General features: G+C 31.1%; 1 protein-coding gene and 1 long non-coding RNA gene across 6 annotated transcripts; one reads left to right on the top strand and one right to left on the bottom strand.

Annotated features, from left to right (window-relative positions):
• Positions 1-1,059: 1,059 nt before the first annotated feature.
• On the top strand, positions 1,060-3,725 carry LOC140875650 (uncharacterized). 2 transcript variants are annotated; one of them, XR_012148547.1, is made up of 7 exons: positions 1,060-1,192; positions 1,305-1,536; positions 1,641-1,825; positions 1,920-2,040; positions 2,139-2,235; positions 3,093-3,184; positions 3,360-3,725. It is a non-coding gene; the product is annotated as an uncharacterized lncRNA (long non-coding RNA). The 2 variants fall into 2 exon arrangements; XR_012148546.1 differs by having other exon boundaries at positions 1,305-1,825.
• A 12,084-nt stretch (positions 3,726-15,809) lies between these two features.
• LOC140890344 (phosphatidylinositol/phosphatidylcholine transfer protein SFH10-like) lies at positions 15,810-19,503 on the bottom strand. Of its 4 annotated transcripts, none has more exons than XM_073298107.1 (10): positions 19,223-19,503; positions 18,988-19,126; positions 18,204-18,292; positions 17,812-18,078; positions 17,609-17,687; positions 17,421-17,522; positions 17,267-17,321; positions 17,064-17,164; positions 16,304-16,396; positions 15,810-16,208 (listed from the first exon to the last, which is right to left on the bottom strand). In XM_073298107.1, the coding sequence occupies exons 4-10, from the start codon at positions 17,916-17,918 to the stop codon at positions 16,017-16,019; spliced, it is 729 nt and encodes a 242-aa protein (XP_073154208.1). In that variant the 5' UTR covers positions 17,919-18,078; positions 18,204-18,292; positions 18,988-19,126; positions 19,223-19,503; the 3' UTR covers positions 15,810-16,016. The 4 variants fall into 4 exon arrangements, with proteins under 4 accessions (XP_073154208.1, XP_073154212.1, XP_073154202.1 ...); XM_073298111.1 differs by having other exon boundaries at positions 18,204-18,288; XM_073298101.1 differs by having other exon boundaries at positions 18,204-19,126.
• Between the last annotated feature and the right edge of the window lie 288 nt (positions 19,504-19,791).

Here is a 19,791-nt window from a genome sequence, read left to right as displayed (position 1 = left end):
TGAATGGTTTTTTCTGTTGAAGTTGGTTAGTTGGTTTGAAATTTTGATGGGTTTTGAATGCTGAATTAGTCACTAGTTCCTTCATCTGTGTTTTTATTGTTTTTAATTCGTATTGTGTTTTCTGCATGTTTTGTTTTATGTCAATGTTTTATTGTTAGTTTGTGTGGTTGTTTCTTTCAGAAAAAAAATGTGAAAAATGAGAAAATCAAAAGAAAAATGGTCTATGATGATGAGTTGGAAAAAGAAAAAAAGAGTATATAATCTAGTGTTGGCGATATTTTATCTTGAGTTCTCACATTTTATTGCACTATAGCCTTGACTGTCGATACTCCAGATAAGTAGATAGGATTGGCTAATCACACACGCACGAGAACTCTTGAGAAAATTAGCTACACACTGTGGCCGGTTGGGTTATTTAAGTTTTATTTCTTTCTTGTGTGTTTTTAATTTCTTGGGTATTTAATTGTTTTGTTTTGTTTTGATCGGGACTAGAAAAAGTTCAAGTTTGGGGGAATTTGATAAGTGCAATTTTTGCACTTATATTTTATATGAATTAGCTTGGCTTTTGTTGTGTTTTGAGCGATATTATGCATTTTTCTTGTTGTTAGTGTTGTTTGCCACTACAAGAAATTTGGTAATAGACTACATCAGAAAGACTACGGTTTTTAATAAAACCGTAGTATTTTTACAATTAACTACGGTTTTTACAGAAATCGTAGTTAATAGGAGTTTTTTTTAAATATACGTCTACAGTTTTGTAAAAACCGTTGTTGTTTATGTTCTACAACATCGGTTTTTAAAAACCGTAGTCTGTGAGCGTGTTTTTTTTATAAATAGACTACGGTTATTTTGTACCGTAGTCTATGAGCGTTTTTTTAATAAATAGACTACGGTTTTTCGATACCGTAGTCTATGAGCGTTTTTTAAAAATAAATAGACTACGGTTATTTTATACCGTAGTCTATAAACTTTTTTTTAACAAATAGACTACGGTTTTTTTTTTTATCGTAGTCTTATCTTATATATAATAGATACATATGTATATGTACATAGGCGTAAAGAATCGTCTCTCTCCCCTTCCCAAAACCTTTCCCACGATCGATCCCCTTTCTCCCATAGCCCTAGCTGCTGCTCCAAGATGTCGATTCGTTGCCCTAGACGCCGGAAATCTGCAGATTGAAGCTAGACAATGGTAAGATCTCGTTCTTGGCACCCTTTTACTTTTCTTCGCTCTCTCTCACAGAAATACGAACACATTCATGGGTGCGTATTGAGTGGACGATGACTATGACTATTTGTTCAAGGTTGTGTTGATCGGCGATTTCGGTGTCGGAAAGTCCAATTTGCTTTCCAGATTTACTCGCAACGAGTTCAGCTTGGAGTCCAAGTCTACTATCGGCATCGAATTCTCCAATCGATTCTCTCGGGAGTTTGGATCTTTTTTTTCCCTCTCAAGGAAGATCTTAAGGAGATTTTGTTTGGAATCGCCGTTTCGAGCCTCGTTGGCATCTTACGACAGCTCGGCGATTTAGCGGAGTGAGTTTTTTTCCACTTGTTTTTACTTTATTTAGTCTGTTGGTTGAAGTGAAGTAAAGTAGAGACAGATACTTCTATTGCCCCTTTTATAATTAAACCCATAGAATCCGAGGAGAAAAGACTGGGTTTTGTCGAAGACAATGGCAGTTCGACGATTATCATGGATGTGCCATTGAAGAGGAAGGACGAATCTATTGAGAATATAGTTGTCCGAGATACTAAGGAATGTGTAACCCAGAAAAGTCATGACATTGGAGTTGAACTTGAGAAAGATTCTGAAGTTACCGAGGTACTGTTTGTTTCATGTTACTTTTTGGAACATATTTCGTGATTCACTGACTATTATACAAAAATCTTTCCCTTTTTTTCAAAACTTTTTTCAGATGTTGCTGGTTCCTGCTCCTCGTCCAGTGCAAATGACATGGAAGAGTTGTTATGGACTGTTTGAGGTGTTTTCAAGGTTCGGGAGATAATTCGAGTTCACAATCTTCCGAAGCTTCAAATGTATTAATCTTTACTCTTGTATCTCATTCTTGTCAATGTTCAATATCATAGAAAATCGGAATGAAAATAATGCTAAATCCTCGAATGCTTTGTTGCAGAACCCACAAATGAACATGCTTTGCAGGAATGCACTTGTGTAAAAATGGGAGTGATTTTCATGATTAGAGATGTAAATAATGATACGAAGAATAGCAGGCAAGATCTTGAGTTGTATTATGCCCCAGCGGGAATTTCTTAGCATATCATCTGCTTTCTCATCGATTTAGCAGTAGCCAATAGATAGACCTGAACTTTTTTATTTTGTGTGATGTGGTATGGTTTTTCGGTACAGTTTTATATTTTGCTCTTGGAAACTTGTGGGTTTGCAAAAACTTGTGAACATTTGAAGTTGCATCATATCTACCTGGTATTTATTTTCAGTGTCTTTCTTCAGAGTCGAGTGCCTAATGATGAGAATTTGTTGATTCATTGATCATTGGTTCCTTTGCATTAGTGTTGATAGTTTCCAATTCATGATTTAATGTAAATACTTAACACCTGCGGCACCCTCTACCAAACTGGTGAATGTGTGCTTCTCAAACTTCAACGATATCAAGTCATCAGCAAGTGAGAATTGTGACAATCAACTCACGGCTCAAACACGATAATGTTGAAATATACGAGTTGTACCTTCACATACGACCTTACTTTCTTCTCGGTGATCTGGGCCGTCCAGCGCTCCGACTGGCTTGACACCTTTGAGTGGGCAATTGTTGCTGTGATGGACAAAGTGTTTTGTTCTATTAGGTTTATTGTTTGGATGTTATTTTTGGGATTGCTTAAAAACAGTGTTTTTGAGTTTTTCTTTTATAAAATTTCAAAAGCACTGTTTTTAAGTAATCCCAAAAATTACACAAATACTAGCCTGCCTCTCCAAGCTACTTTTTATGTATCTTGTGGTTTGAGTATTTTTCTCTAATCTTTATGCTTCACCTGGTCTTGTTTTGCTGCTTTTCAAAGCTAATTATTGCTTTCCAGTACTGAAGAAAGGATTGCTTTCTTTTTTGATGCAGCTGAGGATGAAACTTTATGGAAGTGGAAGAAAGCAGTAAAATGTTTTTTGGATACGAAAGCTGATAACGTAAGATCATTTTTATGGAGGAAGGTAATTATTTCGTTTTGTTGCAGTGTCAAAGTAACTTTCTTTTGACGACCATTTTGCATGTTGTGGTAATTGACAATCTTTGATCTAACCTTCTGCTGTGGCATATGCATTTTTCTATACTTAGATTTGAAGCTATTTCGGAAGAGTAAATCTTAATATAATTTCCTCCTTGTAGTTAGAGGCCCCTCACGATAGAGGGGAGGAGTTACATTTGCGATAACCGATCTACTACGTAGCATAACAAGCAAGGGAGATAACTTGACAGGATCGAGGCCACGTATCATGATCACACTGAGGAAAGAAACACGTGTCTTGACCAATCATGGGGAAGTCTCTCCAACAGCAAGGGAGCTAGGCTTCGAGTTAGTTTTAGCACAGAAAGATTAGAAATTTAGGACCATTTTTTACTCAATTTTTTTGTGTGTATGAAACTAGGATTCAAATTTTCAATTTTGAGTAATTTACAATATTGAAAAATTGTATATTAAATTTTATTTACAATTTCAAATTTTGAGAAATTTATAATATTGAAAATTATATTTTTTTTTTGTTTTATACATAAAAAAAAACAAGGTGAAAAACCGTTATTAAATGGGTTTTTAAGACCGTTGTTAAAGGCTATGTAGTTAAAAGTGCAATAGAAAATACTACGGTTTTTAACCGTAGTCTTTAACGACAAAAGACTACGGTTAAAAACTGTAGTATTTTACGATAAAAGACTACGATTTTTAACCGTAGTCTATGACCGCACTTTTAACTACATGGCTATTAACTACAGTTTTAAACCATCAATTAACTATGTTTTTTCACCGTAGTCTTTCAGCATTTTTGTTGTAGTGTGCCGGAATTTGAGTGCTATTTATTTTAGTTGATCAAAAAGAGTCAAAAAGAGGTGAAGAAAAGAGTTGAAAAATGGAATTTAAGAGTGAACAGGTCAGCGCCCTAGCACCATAATCTCAGCGCTCCAGCGCTATACGGAGTCTTCCAAGGGTGCAAAAGTCGAGAAAATAGCGCTCCAGCGCTATACAACCAGCGCTCCAGCACTTTTGGGAAAAAATGTCAGGCTCTCCAGCGCCGAAGGCCAGCGCTGCGTAGTCTCCTAAAATTTGGAAAGTCTCTGATCGAGTTTAAAAAGGAATTTACAACTTATTTTGAGGGTTACGAGGGTTTAGAGAGGATTCAGAGCATAGAGATGGTGGTAGAGACTTGGGAGTGCACAAGAGCTCGAGAACTTGGTACGAAGACTGAAGACGGCGGCATCCGGCGACGGAAAAGCTTAATTCTATTTCGTTCTAGTTTCTCTTTGAACTCTATTTTTCTAGTTTTATGGATTGTTGGAAAAACATGTTTTGTTTGATCTTTGAATTTATTATGAACTAATTTCTTAGTCTAGAGGTAGATGGATCTTGACTGGAAACCATGATTGAGATATTTTGATTTATATATTGGAATTCTTCGCACAGTTTATTTGTGTTTTCCTGATTTTAATGCTTCCAATTTACTGGTCATAGATTGAATGATATTTTATTTAGAATATATCACTCGAGAGAGGAGATTTTGAATACGACATAGGAAAATACATCTTTGGTGTTTATATTGTTCGAGAGGCATATAACTCCATAGAAGTCGTTAGAAGAATTCTCATGCTATTTACCGGATTTAATAGTTGAACTTAGATAGAGATATTGAGTTTGCTATTGAATACGAATTTCTGCTTGACACTTGAGAGAGGTAGTAAAAAATAATAAGAATTCTTGGCTAATAAACTAGAAGAATTTATAATTAAACAATTATTAAAAATAAATTGTGATGGAAAGTCAAGTAAAGTCGAACCTCTAGCATTCATCACTTATTGAATTTTCATCTCGTGAACTCGTGGTTATTTAATTTTATTTCTTGCATTTTTTAGTGTTATTAAAATCAAATCATTTTTGTAGCTCTACATAGGATTAGGATTTTATTGGTTACAAATATTTGATATAATATCATTTATTCATTCTTCATGGGATTGACTTGAACTTAATTCCTATATTATAACTTGACATTGTGCGCTTGCGAGCGAAAAATACGCTACAGTTTTGTAGGCCGATAAAGCGCAGTATGTATGTAGTCCTTGGCGAGCTGAACGGCCACGGTAGTAGACTGGAGAAGGAGTGGTCGCTACGGCTATGTAGCCGAGCCTTTCCTATTGCTCGAGCTGTTATGCACTGCATTTATCGATTGTGCAGCTAATGTTATTCTGATTACCCATGCATGTGAATATACCCTGATCATGCATTGCATCTACATATCATTCATTATAGTGCATGTTGTTTTTATTTCGGTTTTATCATATCGGGCTATTTCTTACCCCCTCGGGGGCGGTTACCTTCTGTGTATGGTTGATAATCAGGTTAGAAAGTGATTGGGCTTTTGGAGGAAGACACTGGATTAGAATTGTAGCTGTCTGTGCACGTTTTATTGAGGTTTTGAAATTCAAATTTCATGCCAGTGTTGTAATGTTATGATACAAATATCGTTTGAAGCTAAAAATACTTGAATATTGTTACAAAATTATATTTGAAAAATATGTTAAATTCTCGATGGTTAAAGTTATGTGATTATGGTGTCTCGACTATTATAATTTATATGGTATTCAATTTTGATATTCTATATAAAAAAATATCAAGTATCTTTTGAAAAGAAATTTTTGGGCTTGCATCAATGTAAATTTTCAAATCACATTTTTCGCAGTTGAGTTAAAATGGTTATGAAATAAATTATCGCATGGTAATTACCCGTGAGTGTCAAGGCCTTACATAAGACCTTTATTATAGGGTTGTATGCCAAATTAATTAAATTATTGATGGATGAGTCTTCAAAAAAAAAAATGAAATTTTATGGATGAAAAAGATTGAGGGAAATTATTCGGAATATATTGATACTACCTCCATCTCACTCAATTAAGTTTGTGTGTGTTTTTACACAGATTGAGAAAGTTTTTGTAAAAGTAAAATTTGTAAAACAATTTATCTTTTTATCCTTATTTAATGAAGATTTTATTAAAATAAAATAATTATACAAGCAGTTACTAGTTAATGATATTAATTTATTAGGGTTAAATTTTTAAATGAGTAAAAAAAATAACATTAAGTATGGAAACTAAACTTTATAATTGAGATTTATGAAAAAATAAATATAGCCTACATTGATGGGATGTAGGGATCAGAGTATGCACTTGGACACTTGGCGCACTAGGTAGAGTCGCCAATTCGGATTTGACCCGTTTTTCTAACCCGAACCTCCACTAAAAAGATTACTGGTTGGGCTCGTCCTGTTTGGAGGCGGGCCGAAACACGCTGTCCTTTCTGAAACGCGGGCCGGCACACTATTTTTTTTTACAATTTTAAATTTATATTGTAATTATTATTTTAATAATTGTGTATGACTGATAAGTTTTGAATATTCGAATTGATTAATATTAGTTCTAAATTATTGCCTTAATTATTATTATTTTAAAAAATTATAATAATTTTAATTATTTTTGAAAATTGAAGTAAAAAAATAGCAGAAGTGATGTTCTAAACAGTGTCTACCATTCATGAATAATTGTGTCGTTTCCAAAAGTGGTGCTCCGAAATAGTTTCGGTTCATTCAAATTATTTCAAGAATTATATATATCCATTCTTATAAACGAAATGATTGGTTAAACGAAATGATTGGTTCTTTCATTCTATTCTATCTTTTAAAAACACTGAAGAAAATAAATTTTGTCATCTAACATTTTCTTTGGGGAAATTTATAGATATTGTTGCCTATAAATTTTAGTTTTGTTTTGAATACCTAGGAGGGAATTGCCATTTAATCCTACAGAAACATAGTTGAGGTAAGTTTATTGAAGGACAATGCAATTACATTCAAAGCAAAGTTGCATTTTGTAATCTATTTATCTAAAATGCATGATTAATACCCGAGAAAACAATAATACAAGATATTACGAAGAGGGAAATTACACATTGAAGTCGGGTTATCAAAAGGAGATGGGGATCTTTGACCCTCATCTCGATCCAACATCATACACATTAAGATCTAGGTGGAATCTCATTTGGAATCTGAAAATTCCTCCCAGACTGAAAACCTTCATTTGGCGAGTTGCATTCAATCATATACCCACAAAGTTTAATCTGGATTGTCACCATGCATGTTCCTACTTCAGGTATATATGTGATTTATGTACGAATCCTTCTTGGCCACTGCTTGAAACTTGGTGTTTTCTAATCGAAAAGTCTTCATATAGGATCTTTTTAGAATATTCTTTTTCGATTTCGTGACTGCTCTTTTTTTGATATTTTTTGTAGCCTATCAAAAAGTGTATCTGCCGATGAGTTGGTCCTTTTCTTGTGGTTTATCATGACCTGTGGGGTGAAATTTGTGACAGAAAGCATCAGGGCGGAGCTAGGGATTTTGTTCAATGTAAGCGATGATATAATATAATAGTTCGATATGCTAAGAACCCATACAATGAAATTAAATAAATTTTAGGCCAATGCAACACAATAATTGAGAATAAAACCAACACAAAATAACTTACATTTGATATACTAAAATCCAATAATTTTTCAACAAACAATCAAAATTAAAAAAAAAAAAAAAAAAAAAACAAATGTATCCAGAAAACCAAAAAACAAAAAAACAAAAAAAAAAAACAAGAATGCTAAATTTTCAATGGCCCTCACGTATTCATTCATTCTCATTTCTCCATTCACGTATTTTTGTAAGTTTAATATATATAATTTACATATAATTAAAATGCCAATTAAACAATAAATTATAAGAAGTTCAATTTGATGAAACCTAATTACCTAATATCTCACCACAGACAAAATTATTAGCCTATTTATATTTTTGCATACCTAAATAAGGAGAACAATCAAAAAAAAAGAAATCAAAAAATTGATGGGCCTCACTGGCCAAACGACGATCTTTGAAGTTTTAAGTATGAGAGCAGCTACCTGCAGAAAGGAATTGGAATATTCAAAAACTGCGCAAGGAATTGGAATATTAAGAAAAAACTAAATTTGAGTCAGGCCAAATGTGTAGTGGGCTTCACAATTTTTTTAAACAAATTTACTGGGTTGGTATCTAACTACTAACTAGGCCTATATATCCCCTTTTTTTTGGGTCCAGTGTAGGCAAGTGCCCATACTGAAATCAGCTCCGCCCCTTATGCAAGTTTGATTACTCAGCCCATCTGTGTAAATTGAGCTAATTCAATGCTTTTAGAATTCCAGAATGCATGTCAATCTGATTTTATGCCATAGGTTAGAACTTCAAAAATGAAAACACAGGGTAAATGGATAAATGGATAAATTAAACTCAACTCAGACAATTTAAATTGATTGTTACGGCCTTTAATGATCAAAATGGTTGCTTTTGGATTTGCATGATTATTCGGGTTTGTCATGCCCGAATTATGGCTTTACTAATGCACAAAATTTGTAATCCAGATCAAAGTTCGCCATTTTTAAAGGGATGACCTTCTGCATTTAAAGGGTAAATTGCATATATCACCCCTGTGAAATTCCGAATTTGTTAATAACTCCCTATGAAATTTTTTAAAGCTAATAACCCCATGTGATTCTAGATTTGTAGCATAAACACCCTTTTCAGTTAAAAATTGACAAAAATATCCTTGCTTAAATAAATAATTAAAATAACTTTGTTTTATAATTCTATATTTAATTGAGTAAAATAATCAAATTTTATTTAAATAACTATGAAAATTATATATAATTATTTTATCATAATATTTGTCATACACGAAATATATTTTAATATTAAATTATCTTATAACATTAAGGGCATTTTAGTCATTTTTTAGCCAGAAGGGGGTGTACGCTACAAATTTAGAATCATAAGGGGTTTTTGGCTCAAAAAAATTTCATATGGGGTTATCAGCAAACACGCGATTTCACAGGGGTGATATATGCAATTTACCCGCATTTAAATGATATTTCCAAATTTTGGATATTTTCAGATTCGTTGGAGGTTATCAGGGCAGTGAATGTAACTACTAATTACCTTGGCCCTGAGTTTTCAGTGATTTTAAAAATTCAAAAGGTACAATATAATTATGATATAAAAAAAATCGTAATATGCTTTATAATGTAATATAATTTCTAAATTTGTAATATGATTTAATTTATTGTAAATTTTTTTAAAAATAAAATCACAAACAATTGAATTTAATATTAGGAATATATTATTGGTCAAATAAATGCCATGGAATTGGAAATATAAAATTACATAATATATTTAAAATGAGATGTATGTTATTATCTTTGAAATTTTAAATTATTCCTATAATTTATTTGGAAAAAAACATTTAAAAGTGCATTATGTATGATTTTGTAATGTCAAAAATATTATGTAATCTAATGTGTAATATTCATGATGCATATAACATTTTTCTTAAATATGATTTAATAAATTCTAAATATTAATGTCATTAATCTCACGCCAATATATGTATTCATTATGGTAAATACGTCATAACATTTATAATTTAAGCCTATTTAAACTCAAACAACTTCCAATACTATTTACAAAAAGATATACTAGATTTTAAAAAAAAATGACAAAGAACAATATCTATTTTCTTATTGTTTCAATTTTTCTTGTAGTCGTTGCCTCTAAATGTCATGCACATGGGAAAGTAAGTAGTCATAGTTTGATGTTGATTCATGAATTTAAATTAATTTTCATTATATGATTTCTTTAATTCAGCTTATTGTCTCGAAAAACCGGTTTAAAACTTTGTGATTTTTTAATATGCTAAACAAATTTTCTTTTGATTTTATTTCTATCTCTATTTCCGAGTCACATAATCATAATATATATCTATATTATATTTAACGATAAATTTTATTACAGTACTCAAGCGCATGGTGCATTGCAAACCCCACTGCTACCTACGCTGACTTGTTATCGTTTCTAAATTACGCATGTCACATAGTACAATGCGACCCGATTATGCCGAAGGGCATGCATGTGCTATGAGCCCAACAGAATGTTCGACCATGCATCTTTTGTTCTCAATTCCTACTTCCGTTTCACGGGCGATTGTTGGGAGAGACTTGGTCTTGTAATTTTTCAAGATCCATGTAAAAATTTTCTCTCGTTTTTGTTTTTTTATTCATTATTTTACAGACTATATTTCATTATTCATAATATTTTCACGCAAGTAAATTAATTTGAAAATTTCTTGATTTGATTAGTTTTGTGGTCAAATTTTTGATGAAATTTAGGGTATTTATTATTTTTGGGGGGGGGGGGGGGGTGGGGTAAACTAGTATTTGTATAATATTTTCATGCAAGTAAATTGGAAAAAAATTTTAACTCAATAACTTTATGTTCACATTCTTGATAGGTTAAATTATCGTGTAAATCAGTAAACTATATAGGGTATTTTAGATTTGGGAACATGAATAACAGTCTTTTTTCCTTGTTATATTGTATATATATTTATATTTAAGTGTTGAAGATGATTGATCTAAATTTTATTTTTATGTTGATATTTTGCAGCTTATGGTACATGTCATTACAAGTAAAAGTGACAAGAATTGTATATCGGATGGGACGACAAGAGTGCGTCAAAATTAGATAAATGGTCAAATAAATGTGTGATTGATTGTATGTCATTTAAGGCTACGTTTACTTTGAATGATGGGATTGAGCAAGGATAGATTAAAGTATGATTATTAATATAATTTGATAGGATAGAGAGTGGTTATGGATAAATAATAATATGTTTAGTTGGATGGATTAATTTTGGGATTGAATTATACTTAAGAACAAATTACGATTTCACTCTTTAGCTATCATAATAATCATATGTTCGGCAAAGAAGGGAAGAAGGTGGAAGATAAAAAGAAAGGGCATAATTGATTTTTTTCATTCTCTCACTCCATAATATTTATAATCCCATTAAAAATTTAGGATTAAAAATCATCTTACAATCCTATCATTAACGGGCCTAAAGATTTATACAATTTTTCAATTTTGCAAGTAAACATAGGATTAGTTGGTATTATCTATGTTATCTTTCATTTATCAAGGTAAGTAAACGCAGCCTAAAAGTACTCATAAATGAAATATTATTTCAATTTCAAAATGATACATAATATTTTCCATTACCTTTCAAAATAACTGAGGTTATTTTGGTCGGCGCGCACCGATTGCTTTCGATTTCCTTCTAAATTTTCTAGCAAAAAACGTGATTTTAAGATATTTTTTTTCTAAAAATCACAAAATTTCGGCCCAAAAAATTCATGTCCACTTTTTCTCCGGCCACTAAAACCCGGTGGTGGATTTTATTTTGATTTTTTGCATCACTAAAACCCACCATTGATCGGGCATAAAGTGGGGAGGCATTGTTGGGTAGCTTAAAATTTCTATATATATATATATATGATCACCTGCACCCTAGGGTGCAGAAAATTTGTGTGCGACCACTAAAACCCGGTACCGGGTTTAGTGGTTTTTGTTTTTTTTTTTTTTTGCTGTGGTCGCACACGAATTTCCTAGGGTGCAGGTGATAAAATTTATATATATATAAAACTTGGAACAAATTTTGAACTAAATTTTTTCGGTCCAAAAAATTTTTAATTGGCAAAGAAAAAATCAACAAAATTTGAGTTTGAGACACTCTATCCCAGTTCTATTAGTTTTGTAAAGGTTTAGAAGTTAAGTTCTATTTTTATAAATATTTTCATTTTGATATTATTTTAAAAGAAAAGTAGTAAAATAATATTATTTTATTAATTTGTTCTTATGTTCACAAATTAAGTTAATTAATTATTCTATTACTCAAATAATCTATATCTATATCTATATCTATATCTATATATATCTATATCTATACCTCTATACCTATAAAAAAATGTGAATAAAAGGTCAAAATTTTACAATTGTGAAATAACAATTTTTTCCTTTTATTTATACTATAAGAAAAACCATATAAAAATATATAGAGTTATAAAAGTAAAAACAATATTTTAGTTAGGGCATAAACGTAAATCAATATTTATATTATATGTAAAATTGATTATTATTATAAGGTCAAAATTAACAAAGTGTGTACATATGAATTAGATAAGGATTCAATTTCCAAAAAAATTAAAATACCAAAATACTTTATTTTTTTATTTTCTTTATGATAAGATCAAAATTCAAAGTGTGTGCATATTAGATAATGATTTAGTTTCCAAAAAAATTAAAATACCAAAATACTTTATTTTTTATTTTCTTGTAGATAAAGTGAATATATTTTTCCACAAATATTTTTAAAAAAATTCCAAAAAAATCTTAATTAAATACTAAAAGATTAAAACATCAGATATTTGATTTTTATTTATTTGTAAACTGGATAAAAATATTTTTTTTAAAAAAATCTTATAAATTTTAATTTGTGTAAGGACCTATTGAGATAAATAATTATATCATGAGTTCATTTTTAAATATTAAAAAATATTAGATTTTTAAAGTTATTAAAATATATATATATATATATATATATATATATATATGTGTGTGTGTGTGTGTGTGTGTGTGTTAATTAAATTACACTCATGTTGAAATAAATCAATTCAAATAGACTCAATTTTTAATCTAAAATAATAAATAAAAAATACACCAACACACACATATTATATATATATATATAAGTTGAAATTAAAAAAAATTTAACTAATTTTCCTCCTCATAAAAGCTAAAACCATTAAAAAAATTATGAGATAGTCTTGAAATTAATGAAGAAATATTAAATATACCAAAATAAATAAGAATATGCATTTACTCTAAAAATATAAAAAAAAAAGTTGAAATAAAAGATGAAATGTAAACGTTTTAATTAATGACATTTAAAATTCAATCAAAAATTTCATCAACGAAAATATTAAAAGCAAAAGGAGATAGTTAGATTTTGAAAAACAAGAAATTAAAAAATAAAAGAGGATGTCCAACAATTACATCAATCATTAACGATATTGACATACAAGTAATAGAAGACGATACATACTAGAATGTAGTTGGGAACGATGAAATTATTGTTATTCTTGTAACTAAAAATTTTTAGTAATAAAAAAAATTATGTCCAACGAAAAAATAAAGTAATAACGATAGTAAAATATAAATGATTGATGGAGAAAGACATCATCACAAAAATTCTATTAAGATGATGTGTATATTGATTCTTTCATAGAGAAATAAAAAACAGATGGTAAATGGAAAAGTGAGAGAAAAAAATTCAAAATATAAAAAAAAAAAATTGCGCAATAATTTAAATTAAGGTTTAGAATGCATTATCTATATTACATTTGTTTTTCATAAATCAGTAGTCACAAAATAAATAATCAACACTTAAGGTAAAAAATTACAAAATAAATATCTAATTTAATTAATGTATCTCACTTATTAACAAATACAAAATAAATAATATTGCTTGAAAGCATACATACATGAGTTAAAAAATAAGACGAATTCATGAAAAAAAAAAAAAAACAGACCATAATTGCTCAAAAATAATCAAGAAAACAATAGAAAACACTAGCTGTAATAATTGCATAAGTTTCAATATCAACATTGTGACAAAGTAAAACTACATTAAATACTATATTTATAAGCTTACATGAGTTATTGTTAATGTCTTATTCTAAACTGTTAATGTAGATATAAAATAATGATGACCATAAATGATGAAAATATTGAAACTCGGGGGTTACATTGTTCGAAAATATTGTAAATTTTTTTATTAGTTGCAATGTTAAAGATAATATTGATTCCATAACTAAACATGTAAGGGCGGCCTCTTTACCATTCTGTATAAATAAGCTATTGTTAGGATCGAAATAGATGTAAAGAAGGGGGGGGGGGGGAGAGGTGAATACACTATTTTCTTTTTGTAAAATTTCTTCTATCTGATTCGCTAAAACCAGATGGAAGTTTTGTTGCTTCAAATGTAGATCTGCTCGAAAGATCTAGAGTTAACAGACGAAAGTAATCTTCCTCGCAGATTTGTATCAATGTAAACTAAGGCAGATAAGATAATGTAAATGCAATAAGTAAAGGGATAGAGTTGTTTCTGGATGTTCGTAGATGAATTCTCCTACGTCACCTCTTCTGCCGTTTCCAGAAGGATTCCACTAGAAGACTTTGATTTATACAATTCTTTGTACAAACCCAATCCGATTTAGGACTTATCCAATGCCTAAACAAGAACTCCTAGCAATACTCTTTGGCGGGAGTGTATGAAACACTTGTCCTAACACTCTAAACGTATAAATTCCACAATTCAAAGAAGCAAGATTATTATCCACTTTAACACCAAACAAAGTGAATCAAAATAAACTATTATATACTCTGATCCTCTTCCGGAAATTTTCTGGTTCTGGAGATTATGTGTTAGTAAATAGTTCAAACAATTCATGCGACATTGTGTCAGCTAATCTAATTTTACTATTATCACAGCAAAAGGTGTGGCTTTCAAATTCAAACTTTTTTGCCCCACAGTGATGACAAACATCCATTGAATTGATCACACGTAACTCTATTGTTCCTTCAAAACATTAACAGGGGCAAATTATAAATATGTTATTCCAAAATTCAGAAAGTATAAATAAATCTATAAATTATAAATATGTTATTCCAAAAAAAAATTACAATGAAACGAAATAAATGTTAATAAATCCCATACAAAATAAACAGTGGAGTGTGCTAATTTAAATACTGTTATTATACATTTATTTCGTTTCATTGTAATTTTTTTTTGGTCATTATATAATATTATATGTTCATAGCTTACATTTGAAGCTCATGTTATTAACTTTATCAACAGTGTTTTATTTGATGGACATATTTCCTCACATGTCGATTATACAGGAAAAAATTCAACCTCTCAAGGTATCATATAAAAATCAGTTGCACCGTCATCTAACTTTTTTGTCTCAATTATATTAACTGTATGCATCGTAGAAAATATTCTAGAGACAGCTAACTTGATATCAAGTTCTTCACCCTTACTTGATCAAACAAGTCCTCAACGGATGGAAAGAAATAGAGGAAAACAAAGAGATTTTCATACTTTGCTTAAAGCTATCAAACATCAAGGTTAAAAATAAAATCAATTGTCGTACATATCCAGTCCAATATAGTTATAGATTTATTTATACTTACTGAATTTTGGAATAACATATTTATGTCGTTAAATTTATTAACAGCGTGCAACGCTTGCTGTCGAAAGTGAGGCACTATCCGCAGCGTGCACTGCACGCCGTTGTTAAATTTAATAACGGCGTGCACCGCGTGCCGTCAAAAGCGAGGTACTATCCGCACCATGCGATGCGCGCCCTCGTTAAATTTAATAACAGCGTGCTCCGCGTGCCGTCAAAAGCGAGGTACTTTTGTTGTTATTGCGGTGTTTATATGAAAAACTTTTTAACTCCCAATGTGCAGAGCAATTAATTAAGCCTATTAACCACTGAAACACTGAAATCAAATTTTAAACAAATCATCACACGTCATCCAACCATTATCACCACACTTAAAGCAAAATAATAAGAAAACATAAAAATAATTAAAAAATGCTCGTTCTCATTAATCCAATAAAAAAAGAAATGTAATGAAGTACAAAAAAACACTAAGTAATATGATTTTTTTTTCTACAGAAATGTCCTTTAACTCTAGAATTAATAGGATCTGTATCAGTCACACAAAATGATAAATTTAGAAAACCATGCTACTGTGCTTCTTACTGCATCATCGAGAAAAATCATTTCAGAATTCGGTTGAATTAGGTCTACCTGCTACACAAGACTCTACCAACCCAAACTTTCCAATAGGATCCACATAGAGGACCATGAAGAACTTTTACTGTTTCATTCGTAGATGCTATTTGCCCTTCTACAACAACTCCGTCACCACACCAATGAAGCAACTTGCATTTAGTATTTTCAGGAATATCTCTATGATTAACATTCATCCAATTTGACTGCATATAAGCGATATAAAGTATTAGTTCTACCGCGTGTACTTCAATAAAAAAAAATTTGGTTTAGATTTAACACATAATTTGAAGATAGTTACCTGGTTTCCAACTTGATTTTGGTTATAATTATCAACATTACTACTTTTTTGGCCAATATCATTGCCAAGACCGATACCACCAACACTGTAAACCTGCATATTAAAATAAACACAAACATACAAGTTTCAGAAACTAGAGGAAACTCGAAGAAAATACAATAACTACAAGTTTTATGTGAAGTTCAACTTCGAAAAATCATATAAACTACATTTAACATCCAAATGGCTTGTAACTAGTGACACTTCAAATAAAATACAATCATTCTAAAATGTTATAGTGCTGAAATAAAATCAGTATACTAAAATGATGAAAGAAAATCAGTATACTACAGAACCGGAAGCAGCAATTTCATGGCAAATTCAAGATTCGTCACTCGATAGTGTAAAAATCATATGTAATTCCTCTTTAATCCAAAACAAGTTCTGTAAATTGAAAATGAAAGCTAACTCAATTTTCTACATTTCATCTTTTTAAATATTTTCCAAATAAGATCATTTAATATGCCTATTTCTATATGCAAGAACACACATAAAATAAGATTAAAGTTTAGAATAGTCAAACTTATATGCAATTTTTTGTATCTCTAAATTTTCCATTAGAACCATTAAGAACCATCTGCTCCACCAAGTCTTGATGAAACAAAGTTGTGAAAATAAATGCATCTGCCAGTACATTTATATGAACACACACACGTTAACATAAATAAAACAAGAATCAAAATCAAAATGTCTAGGGAATCTGGGATCCTGAGCCTCGGACCTTTAATATCTCTGGATTTTTCCATGGCCCTTTATCAGAGTGAAGACAAACCCTGTTGTTCTGCACAAGTACACGTCCCTCCAAAAAATTCAGGCATTTCGCTGAACGAGTGCATAAAATAAGCAAAAATTTCATTAGCAGCTTCAATAATGATTTGTCAAGAATAAGATTTTTTCATATTCAACAACAATGATTTCAACCACCTAGCCTAGCATCTACGATTTCAAGCAACTTGTTCTGATATTTTTTTCCAAGCACCTGCAACAGATACAAGAAAAAAACAGAAAATGAAATTTATGATGAATATTGTAGTCAGTTAAAGAACATTGCTTATTGATGATCTGAAAAGCAACCCACATGAATCTTAGTGGTGGTCTTGGGATCTATAAAAAAATTTACTGTGTTCCATAGTAGTCTAAAGCCTGGACCAGCATTGATGATAAACATTTGATGGAGTGTCTGCAATTAAAAAGCATACCAGTTATTTTTCTTCATAACTACACATAAGATAATGAACTAAAAATTAAACAAGTTAAGAATATTACTTCAGGATAGTTATCACCATCAATCTTCTGTAGCCGGGTAACGAGGTCTCGTGCATTCTTAGTAAAAAATTTTAAGACCCTAAGAAACAATCCCAAACATAGAGCAGAGGGATAATATTTCGTAGTTTGTCAAAATAACAAAATAATAGCAGAATTTCCTATCATAATAATTAGTTAAAAAAGACAAAAAACATGAAGCATACCACACCGTGAACATCCAAAATCGTTGTACTCGAATAAATATGCCGTTTTGCGGCAATGGTGCAAGTTGGAAACTTAATGGCAAAGCTTCTCTCAAATTCTCGCACATGATATTTTATGTAACGGTCCATGGTGGTAACTTGCATGAGTTTGTTGGGGTCCACTTTCCCAAGTCTCTCAATATATACTGGTCTGCCTTCTTTATCAACTCCATGATAGCCGTGAGGGTAATATATTAAAACTTCGTCCAATTCTTTAAATTCAAAATCCTGATACAACAACAATTTGATTGAAAAAACAACTTAAAAATCAAATTAAACCTGGGATCCAAAGTACACCCAGAAATAAAATGATTTTTCTTATTGAAATGAGTAAATTTATTAAACCAGTTTACCTCCAAAAGTGTGTCTGTACCAAATTCTTTCCTCCACTGAATCATATCAGCCCACGTGAGCTTTGCCTTTTAAAGATCGAATTTTCTTGCTTTCAAAAACATGAAAAGTCATTGAACCACCAAAGTGTCAAGAAATTGAGGAAACAAAATAGAAGATAAACAAAACATGAGAAGAAAAGCCCTCTTTCATACAGTTAACAACTTTTTTAGTCCAGTTACAATAAACCCAAAACGATCTAAGGACCAAGTGCAGGATGTAAGCCTAATTAGTGAACTTAACACAAGTTGCGAGTGTTATTTTAAAATCACATAGAAGCAAAATCCATGAATTTATTATATTTACTCCAGCGTATATGATAAATATTTGTTTCAATGGCATTATAATCCCGAAGACAGACACGAGCGTAAACCAACTTGTTCATTATGATTTAGTATTTTTTTCCCTCAGTAACATCAATTAGTTTTCCCCTAATCAACTAGAATTCACATACATTGAAGAAGGCGTTCAAATACTGGGTCATTCTATTTTTGAGCAAAATCAGAGAGAATGCAAAGCTTACTTTTTTTCCAATTTGGTTAATTTTTTTCCTTTCAGAAACTTTTATTAGTTTATTCCTCGGTTGATGCCTCCCTCATAATTTGCAAATGAAAATTTTCAATTGATGAAGGAATTTCGAAATCAACAAAGGAACAGATCTCTAAAATCACACAGATGTAAACCCAATAACTTTTGTGGCAGAAATATAATAAACAACGACATCACGTAGATCAGAAAAATAGGCACCTATTCGATGCGATCAAAGCATTAAGAAGCACCGACGATGATGTTGTTGATAGGAATGAAGATCAATTTTTAATGAAAAAGCCTATGAATCCCATAACCATGAACCCGATCGCCGTACGATTCGCTACCTTCGGGAATTCTACACGCACAAATCAATTAAACCACTAATCACTCACAATTACAAAAAAAAAAAAAAATAGCGATCAAAGATTCAAAGTTCCTGAAGAAATCGAACCTTTGCGATCGTGCTTGTGGCATAGCTTAACAAGGCAAACGGTATCCTTGGCAAAATCTCTGAGCGGATCGAAAACCTGGTCCAAAGCATAATGAGGAAAATCTCATAGTTGAAGGTCGGGAGATGGAGATACTCATGAAGGGGTTTTGGAACAAGCGGATCACAATGGGGGGTTTATGGATTGAAGGGGAAGTCGTGTTATTGCTTCAAATGTTAGGGAAAATGAGATTTAATTGAAGCTGGGAGAGAATGAGATTTTGGGATTTGGCGCTTTCTTTTTAGAGTGGGTCAGTGAAATTTTACAGGAGACTGATTATTCACGTCGCGCAAATTGCACGCTGTTGATAAGAGATTTAAAAGAGTCCTCCATCAGCAGTACGTAGACTACACGCTTATTATAAACGTTTTAACGGCGTGTTTTAGTTGCACGCCGTTGAAACTACTATGTATATAAGATATGAATGTATTAACAGCTCCAACAAATGTGTATGCTGTTAATACTAACATCAACGACGTGCTTTTATTATACGCCGTTGTCGCACTGCAAAAATCTATATTTCTTGTAGTGG

Source organism: Henckelia pumila, chromosome 1, assembly GCF_033568475.1.
Source record: "Henckelia pumila isolate YLH828 chromosome 1, ASM3356847v2, whole genome shotgun sequence".
In the NCBI taxonomy this organism is placed as follows: domain Eukaryota; kingdom Viridiplantae; phylum Streptophyta; class Magnoliopsida; order Lamiales; family Gesneriaceae; genus Henckelia; species Henckelia pumila.
The sequence above is the reverse complement of the archived record's forward strand: the minus strand, read 5'-3'. Positions and strand labels throughout refer to the sequence as shown.